Here is a 20,749-nt window from a genome sequence, read left to right as displayed (position 1 = left end):
GCTTCTAAGGCTACTATCGCCCGATGGTTGAAGGATGCGATTGCTTCAACTTACATCTGTCAGGGGCGTGCCGTTCCGGAGGGACTTAAGGCCCATTCTCTACGATCTCAAGCGGTGTCTTGGGCGGAAAGTGGGTGTGTCTCACCTCAAGAAATTTGCCGGGCGACTACTTGGAAATCTTTGCACACGTTTGCCAGGCATTACCGATTGGATGTTCGGGATCCGAAGGTGGACTCGTTTGGCAGCAGTGTGCTTCGAGCGGAATCTGTGGTGGCCTATACGGCAGATGCTTTGTATGATCTCCGCACCTCTGCCCACACTATGTCTTCGGCGGTTTCCGCAAGGTGGCTGCTATGGCTCCGTAACTGGTCGGCAGATGCCTCCTCTAAGTCGCAGCTGGGTTCCTTTCCTTTCCAGGGCAAGCTTCTATTTGGAGACGAGCTCGAGCAGCTTATTCGGGCATTGGGAGACAACAAGGTTTACAAGCTTCCGGAAGACAAGCCCAGATCAATTCGCTCACCCGGCACATTTAGGGGCCGTCTTCGAGGGCAGCGCCGTTTCCGCTTCGGCAGGGGTTCTTCCTCCTACGTCCCTCGGCAGACGTCCACAAGGTCTCAAGCATGGGCGCATTCTTTTCGTGGCAGGTGGCCTCAGTGCTCTAGAGCCTCTCATGCCTTCGCCAACAACAAGGCACCCCAATGAAGGGGCGCCAGCCCATTCCGAAGATCGGAGGGCAACTCTTCTGGTTTCGCGAGGAATGGGTCAAGATAACCTCAGACCAGTGGGTTCTAGACATTATAAATCACGGTTACGCTTTGGATTTTGCAGGACCCCTTCACGATCTGTTTCTAGTGTATCCCAGTGGGTCTCAGACGAAGCAGCAAGTGGTTCTTCAAACGCTGTCTCGGTTGGAGGCTCTGGGAGCCATTGTTCTGGTTCCTGTAGCCAAGCGTTGGACCGGTCGCTACTCAATTTACTTCGTAGTTCCCAAGAAGGAGGGCTCGTTCCGACCAATATTGGATTTGAAACAGGTCAACAGAGCATTGTGAATCCCTCGGTTTCACATGGAGACATTGAGATCTGTCATTGCGGCTGTCCACAAAGGCGAATTTTTGGCTTCTCTGGATCTGACAGAGGCTTACCTCCACATAGGAATCCAGGAATACCATCAGAGGTTCCTACGGTTCATGATCATGGGATAGCATTACCAGTTTCATGCCCTACCCTTCGGGCTTGCGACTGCTCCGAGGGTTTTCACCAAGGTGATGGTGGTGGTAGCAGCGAGCCTTCAACGAGAATGGATATTAGTGCGTCCCTACTTGGATGACTGGCTCATCCGCGCGAAGTCGGAACAGCTCTGCAAGAATGCAGTACAATCAGTTTTGGGTCCACTGCATTCCCTAGGCTGGGTTGTCAATTATGCCAAGAGCCAGCTGGTTCCATCTCAGGTGTTAGAATTTCTGGGAGCACGTTTCGACACGGTATGGGCAAGATTTCCCTGCCTCTGGTGAGGATGGAGCGGCTAATGTCTCGGGTGCGACGCCTGTTGGCTCTTCCCTTACCCGTGGTGTGGGAATACTTGCAGGTTCTTGGTTTTATGGCATCTAACCTGGAGTTGGTTCCTTGGGCTTTTGCTCATATGAGGCCTTTGCAGAGGGCGCTACTTTCTCATTGGGACCCCAAGTCGGGAAAAGTTCCAACTGCCATTACCACTCCTTGAACCGGCCAGGTCCAGTCTAGATTGGTGGTTGATCCCGGATCACTTGCTTTGAGGCGTGGATCTGGAGCCTCCTCAATGGATAATCGTGATGACGGATGCCAGCCTGACAGGTTGGGGGGGGCAGTCTGTCAGTCGCGATTAGCACAGGGCTTTTAGATGCTGGCGCAGACCAAGTGGTTTATCAATCGCTTGGAAACCAGGGCGATACGCTTGACGCTGCGCCAATTTCTTCCACTGGTTCACCACCGGGCGGTACGGATCCTATCCGACAATGCGACCACCGTGGCTTACATAAACCAGCAATGGGGTACAAAAAGTCGGCTAGTAGCCTCCGAAGCAGACATGTTAATGGCCTGGGTGGAATGCAATCTGTCTCGCATCCCACATAGCCGGAGTCGACAACGTTCAGGCGGACTTCCTCAGCCAGCAGCGGCTAGATCCCAGAGAATGGGAACTGTCAGAGGAGGCGCTGCGGCTCATCACCAGCCGGTGGGGGACTCCCCGGTTAGACTTAATGGCAACTCGTTTGAACGCGAAAGCATCTCGTTTCTTCAGTCGCAGAAGGGAGCACGGCTCGGAAGGGGTGGACGCTCTGATGTTTCCTTGGTCTCCAAATATTCTCCTTTATGTGTTTCCTCCATGGCCGTTGGTAGGAAAGGTTTTACGCTGGATCGAATCCCACCAGGGGCAGGTTGTTCTGGTGGCTCCGGAGTGGCCAAGGAGGCCATGGTTTGTAGATCTGGTCAACCTGGCAGTGGACGGCCCCTTGCGCCTTGGTCAACTACCGAACCTCCTCCGGCAGGGCCCAGTATTTTTCGATCAGGCCGATCGCTTTTGTCTAGTGGCTTGGCTTATGAGAGGAGGCAATTGAGAAAGAAGGGCTACTCTGAGGCGGTTATTACTACTCTTCTCCACGCTCGTAAAACTTCTACTTCTGTTACTTTCGTTCGGGTATGGAAGGTGTTTGATTCGTGGTGCCGTGGGTTGAATGTGTCCCCGCGGCAGGCCGCCATTGGTCACATTCTTGCCTTCTTGCAGGACGGCTTAAAGAGAGGTTTGGCATACAGCTCGCTACGGGTGCAGATAGCAGCCTTGGGCTGTTTTCGAGGTAAGGTTGATGGTACTTCCATTGCTGTTCACAGATTCTTGAAGGGTGTCAAACGCTTAAAGCCGCCGGTGCATGCGATCTGTCCGTCCTGGAGTTTAAATTTGGTTCTCTATGGCCTGTGTGGTCCTCCTTTTGAGCCTTTGAAGCGAGCTACGCTGAAGGATTTAACACTTAAGACTGTGTTTCTCGTGGCTATCTGTTCGGATAGAAGGATCTCTAACTTCAAGCGTTGTCCTGTAGGGAGCCTTTTCTGCGCATTTCTGACTCTGGGGTTTCCCTTTGGACAGTACCTTCCTTCTTGCCTAAGGTGGTATCTGCTTTCCATGTCAACCAGTCGATTGAGTTGCCGGCATTCTCCGATGAGGATAGGGATTCTCGTCAAGCTCAGGATCTCAAGAGGTTGGATGTTCGCAGAGTCCTCTTGCGGTACTTGGAGGTAACTAATCCTTTCCGACTGTCCGACCATCTTTTTGTCTTGTGGAGCGGTCCTAAGAAAGGGACTAAGGCTACTATTGCCTGCTGGTTGAAAGACGCCATTGCTTCAACTTACATATGTCATGGGAGTCCAGTACCGGATGGGCTTAAGGCGCATTCTCTTTGGTCGCAAGCAGCGTCCTGGGTGGAAAGCCAATGTCCTGGGTGGAAAGCCAAGAGATTTTCTGGGCGGCCACTTGGAAATCTTTGCACACGTTTGCCAAGCATTACCGTTTGGATGTTCGGGATCCAAAGATGGACTCGTTTGGCAGCAGTGTGCTTCGAGCGGGACTCTTCAGGTCCCACCCCTTTTAGGGCAGCTTGGGTACATCCCAGCAGTCTGGACTGATCCTGGTACGTACAGGGAAAGGAAAATTAGTTCTTACCTGTTAATATTTGTTCCTGTAGTACCAAGGATCAGTCCAGACGCCCGCCCATAGGCAGGAGAGTCCGCTCGGCTACTTGTATTTTCTCTTTGCAGATTTTTTCAGAACTTACGTGCCTACACGACCTGGTTCTTTTTGTCACAAGTTTATAGTTTTTTCAGAGGTTACTGTTTGACTTGATCTAGTCATTGGTTGTTTACCATATTTTACATTCCTTCTGCTTTGATATTGATTATACTGAGGGATCGCAGGTGGCACACCAGGGGGGGTGTGGGGGGGTGCCTTTCAGCTTTTCTCTGACTCCATCTGCTGGAAGGGAGGCATAACCCAGCAGTCTGGACTGATCCTTGGTACTATAGGAACGAAAATTAACAGGTAAGAACTCATTTTCCTATGATTGTAGAGTTGATCACTGTTGGACAGCAGCTTTAGCTGGTAATGTTCTAGGTGGGGAAGTTTATATTCATCTGTCGGATGCTTGCGTGGTATCGGAACACCTCAGCTCGCATTATCGACAGCAGGTCTCCTGTCTTACACATGGAACATGCTTCCAGCAGAATTGGTAGGAACCAAAACATGGAAGAATTCAAGGGTGCCAGGGGACATACACAATGGGCCCTGAGTGGCGGAGGGAGGGAAAAGACCTCAGATCAAGTAAGATGTATGACAGCACAGCAGACAGGTGCAAACAGGCAGACTGGATGCACCTCATGATCCTTTTCTGCCAACACCTTCTGTGTTTCTGTCTTGACGTGCTCCATTCACTTTTAATTCCAGGGCAACATCTCATCACTGCCATTGCTGATCTGATGTTTGGATTCAAAACAACTTCCTGGTAAGGAGAACATTTCCAGTTCCCCCCTCCCCCCCTCCCCCCCCCTTGAATAAAAAGATCAGGCAAAAGATTAAAAGGCTGTATCAGTGTTAGCCCAAGAGACCCACCGACTCAGAGGGTGCCTGGAAATGAAAAGGAAGTGTGAAGAGAAAGGCAGGGGATATCCATGGGAATTGGGCAGGCAGCGTGTTTCAGTGATGCCCAGCACGTATCCCTCTCAGTCGCATCAGCAGCGAACTGATTCCTGAAATGCCAAGCATGGAATTTGACCTGCTCCATTCAGTGCTGTGCTTTTGACATTTGCAAAATGTGCTGCCATGTTCAGGCACAGCACTGACCCTCAGGGTTGAGTGTCATGTTGTGGAAGGAGATGAATGCATAGTCCTACTGAGGCACTTGCACACTTTATTATGCATCATTCCCACAATGCAATTTGTATGTAGTTCACAGTGTCTATTCTGCTTCTAGACTTTCGTCATTTGGGTTTTTGTTTTTTTTTTCTTCAAGAATAAGCTTATTTTTCTAGGCCTGAAGGCTGTCTCACAGTGGTCTCTGTTCTGTAAATTTTAGAGATGTATATAAGATTAAATCTCTGATGGTCAAAGCTAAAAGTTCACATGTCCTTGACCTGGTCATTTTTTGGACTTAGCACTGCTTACTCTTACCCCTGAAGTGCCTTAGTGGTATTATATTTTGACCTGTGGATAAGAACAGCATCAAAAGAGGCAGCTGAGTGTGGCAAGCCTAGTTGGGAGAATGTGGTACAATCTCGGGAAGAGGGAGAGGTTCCAACCAATCTCCAGGACACCGTTGAGTACAGTGGGTATTAACGCAACCCTCTGCTAGCTAATCAGGTCCACTCACAACATCCATGCCTTGTTGTTCAAAAACGAAATTCACAATACAAAGAATGCCACTGTAAACATGCTCTGTGTTTGCAATAGTTCAGATTCTGAAATGAAATTTAATTGTTGCAAGAGAGCTAGAGAGGAGCCGCCTTGCTCCATGAAGTTCAGAAGGTGTGTGCCAAGCTCATGCTGGGATCATTGCAGGGAACTGGGCCGTCAGCGCAGTGCAATAGAACTCGACATGCCAGCGGTGACCCCGGAGCAGGTGGAGGCCATCGAGCAGGCGGTGAACGAGAAGATCAGGCTGCACATTCCTGTAATCGTCAGGGTTGTGTCCGTGGATGACCCTGAGGTAGAAAAAGTAAGTTCCCCAAGGTTTTTTTTTTTTTTTTTGCTGAACAGTCCCAGGCAGCAACAGCCTATTGGAAGCCACAGAGGTGCAAAGGGTGTGCGTTATAGATTGGGTTTGCTTATTGAGGAGGAAGAATCACACCGGGATTAGCTGACAAGCTCTTTCCTGTAGTACGGGTGACTGTTTTTGCTGGTGTAGTTTTCCTGTAATTATTTGGTGGGGGTTGGGCAGGGTAGGGGGCATCACATGCCTTTAACACAATAAGTGTTCACGTGAGGAATTCTGGCCCGAAGCAAGAGCTGTTGCATGTTAAAAATACAACTCTGCCCCACACAGTTTCTTCTTTAAAAAAAACCCAACATATATGTATACGACTTCCCTCTTGTTGTTTTTGAATTTCAGAAGTGTGAGAGAAACTCCCTGATTTGGATCTGTGAAATCTTGGTGGCCACTGAAAAATTTTAGAGAAAAATTTGCTGCTAATGGGCCTGCCTTTTAGATGGCAAGCATGTTAGGGAATTTTATGCACGAACATTTTCACAGCTTCCCATTTTGTAACTGGTCTGGTGTCTTCTCCCAGGTGAGGAGCCGTGGTTTGCCAGATAACCATGCTGGGCCGGTTCGGATCATAGACATCCAGGGTATTGATGCCAACATGTGCTGTGGCACGCATGTCTTGAACCTGAGCCACCTGCAGGTATGGTTGCAGCAGATTGCGCACGCTCTTGCTTGTAGTTTGTCGTAATGCAGTCCGTGGCAGATAAAGATCAGATTGGCCCGTCGCGTGTGCCCAGCTGAGATTCTTCCTCTTTGTATAAATGAGCACACAATACCCATATACAGCACAACACAAAGCGTTCGATTTGCACCCAGCTTCTGACTTGCTAGCGTGCTGTCTCGCACCCTCTGTCGTACACTGCACAGCTTCACCTGCAGCTGAGAGCCCGGCTTGCTTTACCGTTGTCAAAGATCGTTGGACACTGTAAGGGCAGCCTGTGTCACAAAAACCAGTAATGTCCTGTTTTTTAAAACATTTTTAAGGCTATTAAGATCCTCGGCACGGAGAAGGGGAAAAAGAACAAAACCAACATGCTTTTTCTGGCAGGGAACAGAGTGCTGAAATACGCAGAACGGAGCCACGCAGTGGAAAAGGCCTTAACATCTCTCCTCAAGTATGGTGCCATGACCTTTGCTTCTCCTCAAACTCTGCCTCTCTTTCACCCTTTGCTTCCTGCATGCAGGGAGCTCGCTCAGCTTGCAGAAAGTGATTTGGAGTTGGTGGTGGGATGGCAGGGAGATGCACCATCTTGCATTTTCTTGCACATTTCATAGAGGCATGTTTTTTAAGACCTGGTGATTTGTGCCTTGTGTTTGCAAAACCTGATTTGATTCTGCATTAGCCCTAGCAAAGCTTTGCCACCTTTTCCCCTGCCTCTGCCCCTCCCAAAGCTTAAAGGTTTTGTGGGGTGAAAAACAGTTCAGTCCCTCCACCCATGCATTATTTGCAGAAGGCGAAGCACAGTCCTTGCAGGTCCCCTTACCCTGCACCAAACCCCTTCTTGACCCCTGAGTGTGACCGGAGCACGGCAAAGTAAACCTCTGCCTCTCTTCATTTCAGAAACGGACCAGACGAGCATGTTGAAGCCGTGGAGAAGCTACAGAAATCGGTGAAACTGCTCCAGAAGGTACAGACACTGAAAGATAAGGGCCTATGGTTCTGAGACGGTCTACTGCTGTTTTGTGTTTCTTTGTGCGTTGCTTTTTTTTTTTTTATCCTTGAGAATTTAAGATTTTGTTTTGGGGAGGGGGGAGAAAGGGAGGCTGAAGGGGAGGGCATGGAGAAGCTATACCGGCAATTCTGAAACAGAAGCCCTTTGCACATCCCAGACCAGGAGACAACTTCCCTCAGAGTCTTGGTTCCCAAATCCAGCCTCCAGAGGGCTCTCAGTGAGGTCTGGTTTTCAGGCTAGGCAATGATTTGCAAAGGAACCTGACTGTCTAGTATATCTCATGAATATTTATTGTGGATATCATGAAAACCCGACTTGAAGGCAGCCCTCGAGCACTCATGAATATTTATTGTGGATATCATGAAAACCCAACTTGAAGGCAGCCCTCGAGCACAAAAAATCAGGCATTCCCTCTACATACCAGATCAGTCCAGACTCCTGATGCCCCCTGCAGTTTCAGTATTTCTCTGTCTCCCAGCAGGGCAGGACAGCAGTTTTGGTTTAGGATTTTTTAGTTGTTTTTTCTTTTAAATTTTGAGAGCTTTCCTCCCAGGGGGTCGGGGTTGCTGGTAAGGAACCCCTACCCTATCTGGTTGAGGTGGGGAGGCTCGGCAGGGGGCATCAGAGTAGTTAAAGCAGTGGCAGTTTTACTTTCTCTGTCTCCGCCTGTTGGCACGGATGTATGAACCCAGGAGTCTGGACTGATCTTTGGTACTACAGGAACGAAAATTATCAGGTAAGAACCATATTTTCGTATATGTGGTACTAACTAGTGCTTGTGATACATGGGAAAATAACACTCCAGAAAGAGTGGGACAAAAGCACTTGTGAGATTGAGCAAATACAAGTTAAAATGTAATTTATTTAACTACAACACTTTATTTGTATTTATACACATAGACAAGTATAAACAATAAAAGACTACTTAAACCTAACACAAAGTTATTCTGATAATCCCTTTGAGAGCATTAGAAACAATGTCTCTCACATCCAACATTGTAAAATGTGTTTACTTTGTAACTATACAGTGGTAAATCTAAGCACATGGGATGACTGACTCTAGTTACAACTCAACAATGACAACCCCAATGTGAATACTGTTAGCAAAGTATTTATATAGACAAAATAATGACAGATAAAGTGTGTAACAGTACATGAGCCCTCCAGTTATTACAGATAAAATGCTTTTTTGAGAGAGAGTGAGTGAGTTTGTGGCTAGAATAAAGGCATTTTCCCATCATCTTTGCCTTTGTTCACCCCCAGCACTGCCTGAGATTATATTTGCAGGTTGTGCGGAAGCCCCTCTCTGTCCGATGTCTGTTGGATGAGAGGAGAGATGTTATTGCAGACCCCGCGCTGTTTAAGTGAATGTATCTTGATGTCAGGTTTGCTCTCCGGTCCTACCATTCAATGCACTCTTATGGAAGCCTGTGTAATAATACTTGGTGCCGTGCCAAGCTGCACTCCTTTAACCTTATTCCCAACCCCCCCCCCCCCCCCCCCACATGGAGAATGACTCCTAAAACAGATCCATCGCCTCAATCAGCACTGCATATGAATTTATTTACATCCAGCAGTTTCCTCATTTGACTTTCCGGTCTGTCAGAACCAGGGCTGGGCTCCTGCCACCATGAGCTTTCATTGACGGTTACCCAGACTTTTTTTAGCCCTATTTTTATAGCTCCCTTTCTGACTTAATTGGGCCCAGTCATTACAGTGACGGCCTTCGGCCGGGGGCATATACCAGGCTGTCTTCCAGAACCCTACGACCATGGACCTTAAATCCGACCACTGGCTGTCGCTCTTGCACAATCATGGGCACGCCCTCCCTCCCTCCCTCCCTCTCTCTCACAAAGGGGCACTGAATGCATCATCCCCGGCCGGCCCTGGAAACACAGGGGTCTGTCCCAGGATTTTGAACCCAAGTCCTCTGCATGGCAGCATGCAGCACTGCCACTGGTCCAACCCTGTTACACAGGGATTATACCTTTTTTTTTTTTTTTTTTTTTAACTTGATCTTGCATCTGTCCTTCACTGTATCTCCATGTGCCAGATGAGGCTTCATCAAAGCCTTGTGCAGGGCTGGTAGCATCAACCTTAATTTTTGCTTCTTCTAGGTGTACTGTATGTAAAACCTTTGAGGAAGTATATATAAATTAAAATTATTAATGTGCTATAGCCTATTTCTTCCAAACAGGATCTCAGTATAGTTTTATATTTGCAGCACTTACAAAGGCATAAGCAGACACCTGAGTTGGATGGTTAGTTAGCACATCTAATATGATGGTGCATGACAGCTGCTGAAGTGCAGAAGGATCGTAATTGCTTTTATATTCAGTCTGGAACACAAAGAGAAGGTGGCTTGCCCAAGGAGACCCAGCAAGTCACTCAGAGCCAAGGATTTGAGCTGTATCACACAAAGGAAACCCGACTTCCAGTGCGTACCCAGATCTGTCCAGACTCCTGGATTTTGTACCCCTGCCAGCAGATGGAGACAGATAAAAGTTTGATTGAAACTGCTATATAACCTGCAGGCCCTCGGTATGTTTCTGTTTCCAGCAGATGGCAGGTAGTGCAAAACCTGCAGTCTGGGAAAAAAAGGAAAGAAGAGACGGTGAATTAGAAGATTCTGTCAGTCCAGAACTTCTGGAGGACCTCAGTGCCAGTTTTCTGCCAGGACTTGGAGCTACGTCACAGAAAGGAAACGCGACTTATTCTGGGTCACACCAAGTTGCTGGCAGAGCCAGAGATCTGAGCTGAGGCGCAGGGAGAGAAAGGTCACAGAGGTCTTACATTTGAAGAAAAATATAGTTAAATTATACATTTGATTTTTTTTTTTTTGTTGTTGTTTCAGACTAACTTGAATTTGCTGCGAGATCTCGCCGTGTTGATAGCCCAGAACTTCAAAAGCAGTGTGGACCGAGGACCGCTGTTTACCTTGCACAGGTAAAGCAAGGCCTATTGGCATAGTGGGCCCCCTTTAACCCCATCCACCTGGGGAAGTGGCACGTCGCATGCTAGAGGCAGTGGCAACAAGAAGGTGCTATTAACTGATGCGTGACTCGGTTTTCCACAGCATGTTGTCCGCCTCGCCTCATTAGGCTGGGTTTCTTTCTTTCTTTTTTTTTTTAAATATTCAATGGGCTGAAGATTAAAAAAAAAAAAAAAGACCAGAACAGAGCTCATTCTTTTTGCCTGCTATTTTAACAAATCACCTGTTTACTGTACATACCCAGATCAGTCCAGACAAGTGGATTTTGTATCCCTACCAGCAGGTGGAGGCAGAGAAACTTTTCAGGCATTGCTACAAAACTGAGAGTGCCGCAGTCCCTCAGTATTTCTCTATCTCCAGTAGATGGTAGAGGTGCAAATCCTGAAGTCTGGAGTTTTAAAAAAAAAAAAAAAAGAGAAAAGGAAAGAAGTGAAGAGATTTGGCTCCCTAAGGTGCTAGGTTCCTTCGTGGGCCATTCCTTAGGTTGAGCCAGGCGAGTGGGGAGTTGGATATCCCTGGTTGTCTCGATCTGATACCTTAAGAGGACGTGAAAGCCAGTGGTCCTGGTTCCCGTGGTCCTTCTGGAGACCCCTGCTGGGTGCAAAAGGTGCAGGAAAAGGAGAATGGCTGTCTAGCCAGATTCAAGCAGGCAGCCCGTTTGGAAACAGGGGTGGCCTATGTGGCGGATGCACTGTATGATTTGGTCAGAACTTCCGCCAAGAGCACAGTCTCAGCGGTGGTAGCCTATAGGCTTCTGTGTAGTTGGTCAGCCAATGTGTGGTCCAAGTCTCAGCTGTGTAATCTTCCTTTTAAAGGGAAGTTGTTCTTTGGGGGAAGGTCTTGAGCAACTGTTGAAGCACTTGGGTGAATCGAAGGGAAATAAATTGGCAGAGGATAAGAAGGTCAGCAAGAAGAATTTCCTGCCTCGTTCTCGTTTTCGAGATGCACAGAGATTCCGGTCCAACAGAAATGTTCCCACCTTGGCAGAAAGGCAAGGTTTGGGGTGGCAGCAGTCCTTTCGAGGGGTGCATAGATCGCCCCGTGATAATTCCAGTCAAGGAGCTGGATGAAAAAAGACTTTGCAATGAGGTTAGGCTGGTTCTCTTCTTCATGAAAGCCGTTGGGGGAAATTGACTCTCTTATTTATTTATTTTATTTTATTTATTTATAATTTTTTATATACCGCCGCTCATCAAAGATATCACGTCGGTGTACAATGAACAGGAACTTACGCCGGAGCATTATACATTTAACAGATTTAACAGATTTAACTTACGCCGGAGCGTTATACATTTAACAGATTGTACATTTAACAGATTATATATTTAACAAGTTATATATTAAACGAAAGTATGTATATAAATATTTAAATATAATAAAAGTAGAATCTATTAAAAAACACAGAACTATACTTTGGGGGTATATTAGTTGAGGTAAGTTAAACAGAACTAGGGAGCAAAGGGATTCTAGTAAATTGGGGCTGAGGTAAGGGAAAAGGGTTAGGAGGAGATGTAGCAACGGGATTCTAGTAAATTGGGGCTGAGGTAAGGGAAAAGGGTTAAGAGGAGATGTAGTTCTACATTAGATGTAGTAAGAGGGGGGAGAAAGCATTTCAAAAGTAGTTAATAGCAATTGTAAAGAGAGGTATTTACAGTGGGAACAGAGGTAGGAGAATTAGAGATGGTGTCTAGACAGGGGGAGAAGGGTAGAGAAGGCAGTGAGAAAATGGGAGAGGATCAACATATATATTTCACGTATAGGCATGTGTGAATAACCATGTCTTGAGTTTTTGCTTGAATGTTTTGGGAGATGGCTCAAGGCGCAGTTCAGTGGGCATAGTATTCCATAACAAAGGGCCAGCAAAAGAGAACGCTCGTGCTTTGGTGGAAACATTGTTATATAATTTAGGTGAAGGGGTTTGTAATGTGGCGAGGTATTGATTTCTGGTGGGTTTAATAGAAGATTGAAGTTGTATTGATTTATTAAACCATTTCATTTCAGGATTGTGGAGGGCTTTATGGATAAGTGTTAGAGTCTTGTAGTGTATGCGGGATTGAATGGGGAGCCAGTGTAATTCCTTCAAAACTGGCGTAATATGTTCCTTTGAGTTTGTGTTAGTAAGGATACGGGCTGCAGTGTTTTGCAGGATTTGTAAGGGGCGGATGGCATTTTTAGGTAGGCCTAGGAGGAGTGAATTACAATAATCTGTTTTGGAAAACAGCATGGAGTGGACCAAGATCACGACAGATCAGTGGGTTCTAGAGGTGATAAAAGATGGCTACACCTTAGAATTTTCACCCCCGATCAGCAACGCGTGTGTAATGTCCCATTGTTCATCCCACGCCAGATGAACATTGCAGCATCTGAAGCACCTGGGAACAATAGTGCCGGTCCCTCCAACGGGGCCAGGGAAGATATTCAGTGTACTTCGTGCTATTGAAAAGGGAAGGCACTTTTTGGCCCATTCTGGATCTGCAGAAGGTCAATGTAGCATTACAGTTCCCATGTTTTTGAATGGAAATGTTGCGAACAGTAATAGCGGCGGTACTTAAAGGGGAGTTTCTGACTTCCTTGGACTTGACAGAAGCTTACCTGTATATTCCCTTCCGTCCGGGCCATCAGAAGTTTGTGCAGTTTGTAGTATTGGGCGAGCATTTTCAGTTCCAAGCTCTTCCTTTTCAGTTTAGCGACCACTCCCAGGACGTTCATAAAAGTGATGGTAGTAGTAGCAGCAGTGCTAAGAAGGGAGGGGGGTTCTGGTTCACCTGTACTTGGACGACTGGCTCATCCAGGCAAAGTTGGAAATGAAGTGCTGACACTCAATTTGGCGAGTTCTGAGTTTGTTGTGGTCCCTGGGCTGGGTAGTGAATCTAGCAAAGAGCAATTTGATTCCATCCCAGTCATTGGACTACCTGGGAGCGCAGTTCAGTACCAGCCTGGGCAAGGTATTCCTTACCGCGGAGAGGAGGATCAAGTTGCAGTCTCAGGTGCTCTGTTTACTTTGACTTCCTGTGGCCAGAGTCTGGGATTATTTGCAGGTCCTGGGTTCTATGGCTTCTACACTGGAGTTAGTTCCTTGGGTGTTTGCTCACATGCGACCTCTTCAGCGAGCGCTTCTGTCCTGTTGGAATCTGATGTCGGAGGAGTTTTTCCTGCCTTTACCACTTCAGGGATGCTCCAGGTCCAGTTCCCTGTGCTTGAAGGGGTACTCGGAAGCGTGATTGTTTCGTTGCTTCAGGCTAGAAGATCTTCCACTTCTCTGGCTTATGTCTGAGTGCGGAAGCCATTTGTAGTGTGGTGTCTGGAGCAAGGTGTCGACCTGTGCAGGTAGAAGTGTCTCACTTCTTGGCTTTTTTGGCTAAGGGTTTGGCTTTCAATTCATTGAGAGGTTGTCTTCGAGGTAAGCTTTGGGGGAGGCCATTAACTTCACATCCGGATGACATTCATTTTTTTAAAAGGAGGTAAGCATTTGCGCCCTCTGGTTCATGGATTGTGTCAGGCTTGGAACCTTTAATTTGGTTCTGTGGGTGCTGTGTGGTCCTCCCTTCGAACCATTGCGTCAGGCTTCGTTGAAGGGTCTTATCTTGAAGATGGCTTTTCTAGTGGCGATTTGTTCAGCCAGAAGGATTTTGGAGCTGCAAGCTTTGTCGTGTAGAGATCCGTTTCTTCGGATCACAGACGATGGAGTTTCATTGTGTACAGTGCCTTCCTTTTTGCCTAAGGTGGATTCCACTTTTTTCACATCAATCAGGCGGTGATTTTTGTTTTTCGATGCCACATGCAAGGGAGCTTCATTTACTGGATGTTCAGCGGACACTGTTGTGTTAAGGTAAGGAACGGTTTTAGGAGATCGGCTCGTCTTTGTCTTGTTTAGTGGAGCAAAGAAGGCTACAGAGGCCTCTAAAGCCTCAGTGGTGTTGGCTGAAGGAAACTATCTTTTCGGCGTACATCTATAAGGCCAGGCGGTTCCAGGAGGGCTGCGTGCACACTCCACGAGAGCGCAAGCAGCTTCCTGGGTGGAGCGTCAGTTGATTTCTCCACAGGAGACTTGTGCGGCAACATGATCTTCGCTTCATATGTTTACTAGACATGACTGTTTGGATATTTGGGTGCCCGAGGAAGTGTCATTTGGTGAAGGTGTGTTGCAAGCTGGTCTTTTGGGATCCCATCCAGTGTAGGGGGGCTTGGATACCCCACTTGTCTGGACTGATCTGGGTATGTACAGGAAAGGAAAATTGATTCTTACCTGCTAATTTTCGTTCCTGAAATACCACAGATCAGTCCAGAGGCTCATCCCCGCTGATTGCAAAAGACCGGTAATACTAGTGGTTGTAAATAGTGCAGAAGAGTTCTGTTTTTGGAGCTTCAAATTCATTTTATGGTGATGAAGGCTCCAGCTAGGGAGTTCCAACCTTGGTTCTATTGCTCACCTTGTAAGGGGAGGAGGTTATTATTGGTGGGGTTCATCTTGGCTTGGGTACAGGTCAATACTGAAATTATGTGGAAGGTGGAGGATCTTCATCGGATGACGTACGAGGAGAGATTGAAGAATCTAAATATGTACACCCTGGAGGAAAGGAGGAGCAGAGGTGATATGATACAGACTTTCAGATACTTGAAAGGTGTTAATGATCCAAAGACAACGACAAACCTTTTCCATAGGAAAAAAATCAGCAGAACCAGGGGTCACGATTTGAAGCTCCAGGGAGGAAGATTCAGAAACAATGTCAGGAAGTATTTCTTCACAGAGAGGGTGGTGGATGCCTGGAATGCCCTTCTGGAGGATGTGGTGAAGACCAGAACTGTGAAGGACTTCAAAGGGGCGTGGGATAAACACTGTGGATCCATAAAGTCAAGAGGCCGCCAATGAAGAGTGGGTGACTCGCCAGAATGATGGCTACTGCCTGGAGACAATACACTTATTAAATAAACATACACATGCTTACTGTGACTCCAACATCGCTCTAAGCTTCAACAGCAAGAGGAAATGTGGAAAAAAGGATTCACACTCACAAAGAGGGGAGTAGCTGGCTTGTTACGGCGGTTACTACCCCAAATCAAATAAGCCTGATACTTCACTTTCAATGCATATACAGCATAGTTCTCTGCTTCAACGGCAGGGGAGAAGAAAAGAGGGTTCGCACTCACAAAGCGGGGAGTAGCTGGCTTGTTACGGCAGTTACTACCCCAAACCAAATGTGCCTGATACTTCACTTTCGATGCACATCCAGCATGGCTCTCTGCTTCAACAGCATAGGAGAAGACTGATACTTCACGCATATCCAGCATACCTCCCTGCTTCAACGGCAGGGGAGAAGAAAAACAACCAATAAGGGCTGTATAACATAGTCTGGGTAAAACAAATAAGCATGGGTGTAGCTTACTTATTGCGGCGGCTACTACCCCCAACTAATCAAGCTGGATATTTCACTTGGATGCAGCTCCATCACTGCTCTCTACATTAAAGGTGGGGGTGGAAGGGAAATAGAACCAAGAGCTAAGAGAAACAGATAAGTATGAGAGAAAAAATGTGTGAAGCTTGCTGGGCAGACTGGATGGGCCATTTGGTCTTCTTCTGCCGTCATTTCTATGTTTCTATGTAGCAGTGTCTGAAAAGTTGTTTTTTTTTTCCTCTGCCTCCATCTGCTGGTAGGGTTGCAAAACCACTTGTTTGGACTGATCTGTGGTATTTCAGGAACGAAAATTAGCAGGTAAGAACCATTTTTCCTTTATTGCTCGTTAGTGCTAGAGGGAGCAGAAGAAAGCTCTAGTGCCACCATCCATGTTGGGAGCCCCTGGGGAAATTCATATTATGTGTTTTGTACCCTTTTTACCTTGTGGTATCTCACCCCTACCGCTTCATGCTGGGGTTTCTATATTTTATTTTTTAGTTTAGGTTAAAATAAAGTTTATCTCTTCCTGTTCAAACAGGACTCCTTCCTCCCCGGGAATTGCTTTGCTTACAGGCAGGATTGTGGCATGCAGGGAATATCTCCCTGCACTACATCATGAGCGGTTTTCTGCTTGCCAGTAGCTGATTATATTTAGACTTTTTGCTAGGCACTGGTTGTACTATGTTAAAAGCACTTAAAACTAAAAGACAAGAAGCTTGTGTCTTAGTGGTGTTTTCTCTATGATTTTGGGGGCATGGTGCGGGCCTTAAAAAACCAACCCACTTGTTTGCTCCTTGGGGTTGCTCCCAACCTCATGCACAGTTTATCAGGGAACCTTAAACTTTCCCAGAAAGTAAGAGAGCAGCCGAGTGCTCAGTACCTTCCAGCTGGCCCCAGCATTGGTTGTTTCCTCTCTATCAGAATGCACTAAGACTTGGCCAGGATGCATTTAGATTCAGCTGAGTTCTTGAGCCAGCCAGGCTGGAAAGCCTCTTAAATAAATTAACGGGGAGAAATGGCAGGCAGAATCTGCAGGGAGGAACCTTTTCTGTTCAGAAAGCTGAAGGAAGATCCCCTTTTTTTTTATGGATTGTCTTTTAATTTTACCCTGTTCATTGTTTTATCCAGGTTATTCTTCCCTGTTCATTGTAAAACAAGACTTTGTCTATGTTATTTTGCTGGTTGTAATGTAAACCGAAGTGATGATTAATCTTGTTAATTGAACCTCGGTATATAAAAGTTATAAATAAATAAATAAATAAATTTTCATTTTTGTGCTGCTCAGGAAAGATGGAGATAACGAGTTTATGAATATTGTCGCCAATGAGATTGGGCCAGAGGTGAGTCCGGTGATATCCATGTTCCCTGCATCCCTCCGCTCCCCCCCGCCCCCTACTTCTTTTGTTCTGTGACTAGGCCACAGGGAGGTGGGGGTGCATGCGAGCAGAGCATAGTTTGCAGGACACTAATTGTCCACCTTAAAAATAAATTGGTGTATTTAGAAATATGATAAAGATGGACTTTTTTTTTTTTTTCAGTCTTGAGATTTGGGATTCAAAATGACTGAGCCTTGATCCATTTATTTTCCAGGGCCTTTTTTATTTGCCCACCTTTTATTAGGAAAAAAAACCCAAAACACAGAGAGTAGAAATAAAACAAGCCCTAGAGCAGTGATGGCGAACTTCAGTTCTGGAGGGCCACAAACAGGCCGGGTTTTCAGGATATCCACCATGAATATGCATGAGATTGGCATGCCATTGTATGCAAATCTATCTCATGCATATTCATTGTAAATATCCTGAAAACCTGGCCTGTTTGGGACACTCGGACTGGAGTTCGCCATCACTGCCCTAGAGGGAATTTGGCCAACAACACAAAGCAGCTTGATATTTTGAGAGTCTGTTCTAACTGAGGCCCCAAATGTGTGTTTTCCCTCCCCCTGGCTCTGTAACTACCTGTGTATTCCTGCCTCTGCTCCCCCACCACCTTACCCTTTGGTAAATGTCAGGACATTGCTAGACCCACAAGCTCTTGCTAGCAAGAGGCGACAGGGCAATCCAACCACCCACTGTGCCCACTTTCCCTGGTGAGAGCCAGTGCATCTGGCTTTGTAAAGTTTGATTTATGTACGCCGGCAGGGTTCACTAGTGTGACGTGGCGTGTCGGGGAAAAAAATAAATTGTGGATGGTACACTCTGTTCTCGGTACCTGCTTCATCAGTGTCCGCAGCCATCCAATTACTGAACGATGGTGGTCATATTCATGCATTTTATTCAGCTAACTCTGCTCAATGCATGGATCTTCAGGACCCTGTGCATCTTTTCTGTGCATCAGCATTTGTAAAATAGGAAGAATAAGTCAGGCTCGGTTGCAATGTAGCACTGCCGTGTGGAGGGGACCCTGGGTAGGCCGGGGCTGGGGATGCAGCAGAGGCAGCATTTTCACAGCCTCTGGTGATGGAGCCATAGTCTTTATGCAACAGTGACACCTACTGGTCGAAGTTTGGGACCTCTGACAGGGTTCTGGAAGGGCCCTCCCCAGCTGAAGACTGTCAGGGCAGGGCAGTGATGGGACTGAATGAGCTGAGGAGGGATATAAAATAGTGGAAACCATTCCCTGAATAAGATGCAAATGAAGGCTTCTGGTGACAGATCCCATTGCCAGTTCTGACTGAGCAGGAAGGGCCTTTATAACTGTCAGAGCAAACACACTATCAGTCCCACTAAAGGATACAAAACAGTCACTCGTGGGTAATTATTATGGAAAGGCCCAAGTTAAACATCAAAAGCCCTATGTAGTGAGACTTAAGGATCTAAATATGTATCCCCCAGAGGAAGCGGGGGCATAATGGGGTCATTCCGATACTTCATAGGCATAAATAATACACATGAAACCTTTCTCACTTTAAAGAAAGTTCCAGAACAAGCAATCATAAGATGAGGCTCAAAGAGGGTAAATTTAGAAATACAGAAGCATGATGGCAGGAAAAGGCCTTATGGTCTATCTAGTATGTTGATCCACCCCAATTGCTCAGCTCTACAAGATCTGCCACCCCTGCAGAGATCCCCTGTGCTTGTCCCATGTTTTCTTGAATTCAAAACTGTCCTAGTCTCCACTAGGAGGTTATTTCATGCTTTCACTATTCTCTCTGTAAAGTAATGGTTCCTTAGATTACTCTTCTGTCTATTCCCTTTCACCCTCATCCCATGAGCCCCTTGTTCTAGCACCTCCTTTCCATGGAAACCTATGAAATATTTGAATGTCTCTATCATATCTTCCCTATCTCACCTTTCCTCTAGGGTATATATGTTTAGATCTTTAAGTCTATCCCCATATGCTTTAGAATGAAAACCATTGTCCATTTTAGTAGCCACACCACTGGATGCCAACCTATTTATATCCTTTTGAAGGTGCGTTCTCCAGAACTGTACATAGTATTCCAAGTGAGGTCTCATCAGGGACCTATAGAGGGGCAATAGCACCTCTCTTTCCTTGTGCTTACCCAGATCACTCCAGACTCCTGGGTTTTGCCTTCCCTCCAGCAGATGGAGACAGAGAGAGTTTTACTGACACTGTCACTTTAACCTGGTGTGCCACCTGCAGTCCCTCAATATTTCTCTGTCTCCAGCAGATGGAGGTGCAAAGCCTGCAGTCTGAGTTAAAAAAAAAATTAAAAAATAAATAAATAAATAAAAAGAGTGAGACTACAAGATTTAGGAGTGCTTGCCTCCCAGGGAGTTGTTAGGTCCTGGTGGTGCCATCCCCCCTGGTTTGTAAGGTAAGTGAGCAAGGGATCGGGGACCCTTTGTTAATTGGTCCTTCATCTCCGGACAGGGCAGAAAACTGGGGGTCCTAGTTCCCTCGCCCCAAGGACGGACTGAGCCTGCACCATACTTCAAGGGAAGTGTTTCTTATATTTCCTATTAAAGTTTGTTATTTTTTTTCTTAAAAAAAAAAAGTAAAGAAATTAAGTAAAGGGAACAAATAGGGGTTGCTGTGGGACGGCACGTTTTTACCCTGGCTCTTCTGCTTAAGCGATCGGGCGGATCAGCTTTTATTCCCTGTTCCTCCGGCGGCTTTTCTGTTGTCGTTGCCCGGCGCTGGATTTCATGCCACGTGGTTCGACTTGTGGAGACGCGCAACAGCAAATGCTCTTGGTGCCTCTCTGGTGAAGGGAGCATGGCAGTGAATAAATCGGCCAGGCGCCGCGTGCCTGGGAGGCTCTTGCCAGCGCAGCAGCCTGTGGACGATCCCTCCTGCTAAGCGCGGGAACAGTGGCCACCTTATCCACGTTTTAGGGAGATGGGCATTTCCCTCCTCCTTTATCTCCAGTGGTGAGGACCTCAGGGGAAGGTCCAGACACTGAGGGGCCCCTTTCAGGAAGCGAGGAGGACTCCCAGGAGGACTCAGGTGCCTCTTCTACTTTTTCCTCAGATTTTATTCTTTTATTACACAAAGCTTATAAGGCCAGGAAGGCTGCATGGCGCAGGGATGAGCAGGGGGATTTGATGAGTCCAGCAAAGAGACTCAGGCCCTCTGGGGCTGCAGGGGCCACGAGGGTCAGGCGAGTCCTAGAGGCCCCGGCTCTGCTGCCCGCCGTGAAGAGCTCTTCTGAAATTTCAAAAGCGGATGATCTGCAAGTGCAAAACCCTCCGCGTTTTGAGCCGGGTTTGGTGGATCAGAACTCTGATCAGTCATTGTCAAAGAACCCGATCAAACGCGATGATCCCAAGGTGGTACGGTTGTTCCACAGGGAGGAGCTGGGTCCCCTGATACCCGCTGTTCTGGAGGAACTGTGTATAGAGGGTCCCGCCAGAGGAATCTGAATTGGGAGCAGTGGACCCAGTCATGGTTGGCCTCTGGGGTCCAACGAGGTCTTTTCCTTTTCACAAGTCTGTCAGTGCATTGCTG

General features: G+C 46.9%; 1 protein-coding gene and 1 long non-coding RNA gene across 3 annotated transcripts in view; one reads left to right on the top strand and one right to left on the bottom strand.

Moving 5' to 3' along the window:
• The window catches only part of LOC115073784 (alanyl-tRNA editing protein Aarsd1-B-like), a 40,068-nt gene that overhangs the window by 8,749 nt on the left and 10,570 nt on the right, over positions 1-20,749 (top strand). For both annotated transcript variants that reach the window (XM_029572558.1, XM_029572560.1), the window contains exons 4-10: positions 4,466-4,523; positions 5,576-5,732; positions 6,304-6,420; positions 6,765-6,895; positions 7,342-7,408; positions 10,308-10,399; positions 17,124-17,178. In XM_029572558.1, coding sequence (XP_029428418.1) covers positions 4,466-4,523; positions 5,576-5,732; positions 6,304-6,420; positions 6,765-6,895; positions 7,342-7,408; positions 10,308-10,399; positions 17,124-17,178 — 677 coding nt within the window. The remainder of the gene's footprint in view (positions 1-4,465; positions 4,524-5,575; positions 5,733-6,303; positions 6,421-6,764; positions 6,896-7,341; positions 7,409-10,307; positions 10,400-17,123; positions 17,179-20,749) is intronic.
• LOC115073786 overlaps positions 8,337-20,749 on the bottom strand; it is a 37,091-nt gene continuing 24,678 nt past the window's right edge. The window contains exon 3 of the long non-coding RNA XR_003852100.1: positions 8,337-8,770. This is a non-coding gene — a long non-coding RNA (uncharacterized LOC115073786). The remainder of the gene's footprint in view (positions 8,771-20,749) is intronic.

This window comes from Rhinatrema bivittatum, chromosome 12 (genome assembly GCF_901001135.1).
Source record: "Rhinatrema bivittatum chromosome 12, aRhiBiv1.1, whole genome shotgun sequence".
Lineage (NCBI taxonomy): Eukaryota > Metazoa > Chordata > Amphibia > Gymnophiona > Rhinatrematidae > Rhinatrema > Rhinatrema bivittatum.
This window is presented reverse-complemented; position numbering and strand designations above follow the sequence as displayed.